The following is a 2,832-nucleotide window of genomic DNA, read 5'->3' as shown; positions in this document are numbered from 1 at the left end:
GGTGTACGTGGCTGGCGCCTTAGCCGGTTGAGCTATAGGCGCCGAGCCGGAAGACAATTTTTCTACAGACTCACAGTGTAGGGGTTGGATAAGGGGTCAGTGGAGGGTGAGGAGGCAGAGTTATGTGGATTGCTAGGCCTGGGAATTGGGGATGGCAGATTTAGAGTAGGACATCTCATTGGGAAGGGAGAGTTGGGTAGAGTATCTCATCAAGATTCAGAATTAAAACACATTTTTTCCACCTGTTGACAGGGGCAGTATCACTGTCTGCTTCTGATTCTGGCCTTTGGGCAGTAGAAGGTGGCAACAAGCTTGTTTGCTCAGGCCTCCTTCAGGCTTCCAAAAGCAATCTTATATCTGGCTCAGTAATGTACATAGAGGAGAAAACAAGGACCAAGCAGAAAGGTAAGCTTGAACTTTTATTGTTTCTCATTTCCTCTGTAGAAAATGATTGCTTGGGGTGAAACACCTCTCTTTTGCCATCTCTCACTCAGTTCCACAATGATGGAATGCTAAATTTTATATGTTATGCCATGTAGAAATATTCCCAAATGTACCCAGGTATGGTGGCATGATTCCTTGGATTTAAAAAATACATATAATCTCATCCTCAAAAGTAAAACTTCCATTATTTCAAACTTACTGACATTCTGAAGAGGAAACTGTCCTCATAGCAATAAAAGTGCAAAGGATAGTTATGTTAAGGGATAAAACCTCTTTAGTTCTTTAGAATTATAGAGAAACTATTAAGAAGGTAGTATATAGCTGGGCATTGTGGCAGGCACCTGTAGTCCCAGCTACTTGGGAGGCTGAGGCAAGAGAATCGCTTAAGCCCAAGAGTTCGAGGTTGCTGTGAGCTGTTACAACACAGCACTCTACTGAGGGTGACATAGTGAGACTCTGTCTCAAAAAAGAAAAAAAAGAAAAGAAAAAGAAGGTGGTATAGAATTATTTTTAGGAGGTGTAAAAAAATAGGATGGTGGAAACACTAAAGAAATATTTGCTTTCTTATTCCCTCTAGGAAATCCCACAAAGATGTATGAAGTGGTCTACCAAACTAGATCTGAGACCCATTCAGACTTCTATGACATCGTCCTGGTAGCCACTCCATTGAATCGGAAAATGTCCAATATTACTTTTCTCAACTTTGATCCTCCAATTCAGGAATTCCATCAATACTATGAACATATAGTGGCGACTTTAGTTAAGGGGGAATTGAATTCTTCTCTTTTTAGTTCCAGAGCCTTAGATAACTTTGGCCTTAGTACAATTTTAACCACTGATAATTCTGATTTGTTCATTAATAGTCTTGGGATCATGTCCTCTATAAGGCAAACGGAAAGTCCTCAACCATCAACAGATGGAACATATGTTTGGAAGATGTTTTCCCCAGAAACTCTTACTAAAGCACAGATTTTAAAGCTCTTTTTGTCCTATGATTATGCTGTGAAGAAGCCATGGCTTGCATATCCTCACTATGAGCCCCCCCAAAAATGTCCCTCCATCATACTTCATGATCGACTTTATTACACCAGTGGCATAGAGTGTGCAGCAAGTGCCATGGAAATGAGTGCCATCGCAGGCTACAATGCCGCGCTACTTGCCTATCACCGCTGGAACGAAAACACAGACATGATTGACCAGGACGGTTTATATGAGAAACTTAAGACTGAACTATAAAACGACACTCTCTCTCTTACCCCCTCCTAGTTCCAAATGAATATCAATGAATATCGCAAAAAAGGACAAAGTCTGAGCAGAGATAATTTTGAATTGAGTATTTTGCTATTATCATTGTTTAACAAAAGTAATCTCTGTAGGTCATAAGAAATTACAAGGTTCTAATTAAGTGTGAAGATGTAACTGTTGCATTTTTGCCATCTCCAAAATTTCTCAAGTTTTTTTCAATATCCATTAGCAATGTTGCTCAACTTGTTTCACTGTAAGAATTACCAGGAGTTTGTTAAACATATGGATTCTCAGGCTCCTCTCTTAGAGATTTATGTTTCATTAGGTTTGGGGGTAGGGCCCTGGATTTTGATCAAAAACAGGTAACACTGTAAGTTGAGTAATTGAGAGAGATCTTAAAGACATTTTATTTGGGGACTAGTCCATTTGAGCTTCACATCTGGACGTGATCTTCAGTCAGATAAAACTAATAGGGGAGCTGGTGTATTTATGCCTGGCTCTTAGTAATTTTATACCCTGTTCTGAAGTAAATGTGCCCATGCCTAAAGCCTTGACTTTCAGAATGTTGTCTTTTGATTGCTTCTGTTTTGATTTTATTAGGGGTGAAATTTTATGCCTTAGTGATTTAACTTTAAGATGTCATACAAAAATCTCAAGTTAATGAAAAGCAAATATGGGCTTGGCGCTTGTAGCTCAGTGGTTAGGGTGCTGGTCACATACACCAGGGCTAGTGGGTTTGAACCCAACCCAGGCCTGCTAAAAACAACAATAACAAACTACTACAACAACAAAAAAATAGCCGGTCATTGTGGCAGGTGCCTGTAGTCCCAGCTGAGGCAAGAGAATCACTTAGGCCCAAGAGTTTGAGGTTGCTGTGAGCTGTGACATCACACGCTCTACTGAGGGTGACATAGTGAGACTCTGTCTCAAAAAAAAAAAGCAAATGTGGTTTATTGTATTAGAAATTGGCATTCTTGGCTTGGTGCCTGTGGCTCAAGTGGCTAAGGCGCCAGCCACATACACCTAAGGTGGTGGGTTCGAATCTAGCCCAGGCCTGCCAAACAACAATGATGGCTGCAACCAAAAAATAGCCGGGCGTTGTGGCAGGTGCCTGTGGTCCCAGCTACTTGGGAGGCTGAGGCA

At 41.0% G+C, this 2,832-nt stretch overlaps 1 protein-coding gene across 1 annotated transcript in view; it reads left to right on the top strand.

Annotated features, from left to right (window-relative positions):
- The window catches only part of PCYOX1 (prenylcysteine oxidase 1), an 18,607-nt gene extending 16,355 nt beyond the window's left edge, over positions 1 to 2,252 (top strand). Inside the window, exons 4-5 of the mRNA XM_012807383.2 lie at positions 221 to 405; positions 1,022 to 2,252. Of these exons, the coding sequence (XP_012662837.1) occupies positions 221 to 405; positions 1,022 to 1,680 (844 nt within the window). The 3' untranslated portion in view covers positions 1,681 to 2,252. The remainder of the gene's footprint in view (positions 1 to 220; positions 406 to 1,021) is intronic.
- Positions 2,253 to 2,832: the final 580 nt, after the last annotated feature.

This window comes from Otolemur garnettii, unplaced genomic scaffold, assembly GCF_000181295.1.
Source record: "Otolemur garnettii isolate 467f Iridium unplaced genomic scaffold, OtoGar3 scaffold00068, whole genome shotgun sequence".
Taxonomy (NCBI): Eukaryota; Metazoa; Chordata; class Mammalia; order Primates; family Galagidae; genus Otolemur; species Otolemur garnettii.
Note: the sequence above shows the minus strand (reverse complement) of the source record. Positions and strands in the feature narration are given on the sequence as shown.